At 38.0% G+C, this 2,347-nt stretch overlaps 1 protein-coding gene across 1 annotated transcript; it reads right to left on the bottom strand.

Annotated features, from left to right (window-relative positions):
• Positions 1 to 1,192: 1,192 nt before the first annotated feature.
• LOC105988713 (olfactory receptor 6C2-like) lies at positions 1,193 to 2,125 on the bottom strand. Its single transcript, XM_013020405.1, has one exon. It carries the CDS (start codon positions 2,123 to 2,125, stop codon positions 1,193 to 1,195), a length of 933 nt encoding a protein of 310 aa, XP_012875859.1.
• Positions 2,126 to 2,347: the final 222 nt, after the last annotated feature.

Below are 2,347 nucleotides of genomic sequence, written 5' to 3'. Positions count from 1 at the left end.
TCCCCCCCCCCAAGTTGTAAAGTTCATTTTTTGACATAACGTCTTGTACATCTCATTGTTGCAATGGGTTCACCTGTATCCCTGTTTAAACAATAGGTTTTTTTTTCTCTTCCCCTCCACAAATTATACCAACATTAAATATAGTGAAAACAGGGGTTATACCGTGGGGGAGGGACATACAAAGCAACAAAGAAATCATCTGATAAATATGTTAGAAACAATCACAACAAAGAAAAAAACATTTGAATCCTTTTCTTGGGGTTCATTTCGCCTAACATCAACTTATCTGACTGTTAGGAAATGGAAAGACTTGGAAAAAATTATATTAAGTGAAGTTAGCCAGGCACAAAGAAACATAGGTCCCATGGTTTCCCTTATTTGCAATAACTAATATATGTGAGACAAGGAGGATATTCCTAGGAGAGAAATACTAGGGTTCAATAGCTATGTCTATATGCTCTTATAAAATGAACTCTTATCAAAATGAACTCCAAGACATGGAAGCAAGAAGTTTTATATTGTGCTGTCTACATGTCATTATTTTTTTCCTTTTCCTTTACTTTTTGTTTTGGTTTGTTCCCTTTTGTCACTGTTTCTGATTTCTGTACCCATTGTCTTGTATATGTGTTTATCAGATTTGGGGAGGGGAAGAGGAAGCACAGAAATGGCATGACAAAGATTGAACCAATTCAGGGTGAAATCCACTAGATCCTATATTGGAAGTGAAGTATTCATCTTGGGGGAGGTATTCAGAAGGGGAAAAACTGTGTGGGAGGGGGGGTGACACTGTTTAAAAAGAAATGTACTCAAACTGACTTATCTAATTGTAATCCACTCTACATTACCTTTACAATAAAATGTAAAAAATGTGAGTGATGGAGTGATGGGCTTTCTCTTCTATCCTCAGTGCCTGAAGTGTGGTCTGGTAGTAAGAATATTCTCCAGTAGGCATAATTACCCAAATCAAAATACATGATGAACTTATTGGTTTTGTTTCACTATCTGTGGTTGTGTCAAGGATTATTGATATGCTAGGTTACTCTGTTGTTTCCTGGTTTATGTATATGGTGAGTTTTTTTTTCTGAGTCATTTGAAATTATTAGGAAAGGATGAGGTCAAATTATACATGCACAGAAACTATAACCTTTTCTTATCAAAACTTACCAAACTTTTTTTATATTGGTGAATTTTCTTACTTTCTTAACAGCAGTGAAATTCTTTTCACTGTGTTATTGAAGGCCTGTTTCACCTGCTTGTTTCTTAAGGTGTAAATGAAAGGGTTCAGCATAGGAGCAATGGAGGTGGTAAGGATGACCACACCCTTGTTGACAGCCATCGAATCCTTGGCTGAAGGCTTCACATAGATGAAGATGCAGCTGCCATAGGTGATGGAAATCACAATCATGTGGGAAGAGCAGGTGGAAAAGGCCTTTTTCCTTTGCTTGGAAGAAGGGAATTGTAGAATGGTCTTAATGATGTATATGTAAGATAGAACTACACATACTAGGGTCATGACAAAGGTTAAGACAGCACAAACGATGACCATCTGCTCTATGAGCCATGTTTGTGAGCATGAGATCTTCAGGAGGGGGTATGCATCACAGAAAAAGTGGTCAATAACAGAGTCACAAAATTCCAATTTTAGGACCAGGGTAAGTGGTGGAAATACAATCAACAAGCCAGCTGCCCAGCAACAAAGGACAAGTCTCCTACAGACCCTGCTGTTCATGATGGTCACATAATGCAGGGGTTTGCAGATGGCCACATAGCGGTCATAGGACATGGTGGCCAGCAGAAAGAATTCTGTTACAGCAAAAAGATCAGTAAAAAAAACTTCAGTGATGCAACTGTTATAGGTGATTGTATTGTCTCCTGTTGATAGGCTGTACAAGTATTTGGGAATGCAGGCAGATGTGAATGCGATTTCTAAGAAGGAGAAATTTTGTAGGAAATAGTACATGGCAGTTTTGAGTTGTGGATCCACGATGGTGAGAGAGATGATGGTGAGGTTTCCGGTGACACTCAGCATGTAGGTGAGACACAGAAAGATGAGGAGCACAGCCTTCAGTTGTGGGTCATCAGTCAGGCCCTGGAGGAGGAACGTTGTGAAGGTGTGGTTTCTCATCATCCACTCCTGACTTCTACTCAGTCTGCACTAAAATTCAAATATTTGGGTAGATTATTAATTAACAGAGGAAGAAGATGATGAACATTACATCATATGAATTTAAATTTTCTATGTACACATATTATCAATTACAGTAGATTTTATGATTCATAGTTTTACAATTCATAGTTGTCACTTCAAGGTAGAATAAAAAATTCAAGTATCCATGATACTCCAAAA

This window comes from Dipodomys ordii, unplaced genomic scaffold (assembly GCF_000151885.1).
Source record: "Dipodomys ordii isolate 6190 unplaced genomic scaffold, Dord_2.0 Scaffold3, whole genome shotgun sequence".
NCBI classification, from domain to species: domain Eukaryota; kingdom Metazoa; phylum Chordata; class Mammalia; order Rodentia; family Heteromyidae; genus Dipodomys; species Dipodomys ordii.
This window is presented reverse-complemented; position numbering and strand designations above follow the sequence as displayed.

Excerpts from the sequence above, each read along its gene's own strand:
- LOC105988713 (XM_013020405.1), bottom strand. The coding sequence starts at position 2,125 with ATGAGAAACCACACCTTCACAACGTTCCTCCTCCAGGGCCTGACTGAT.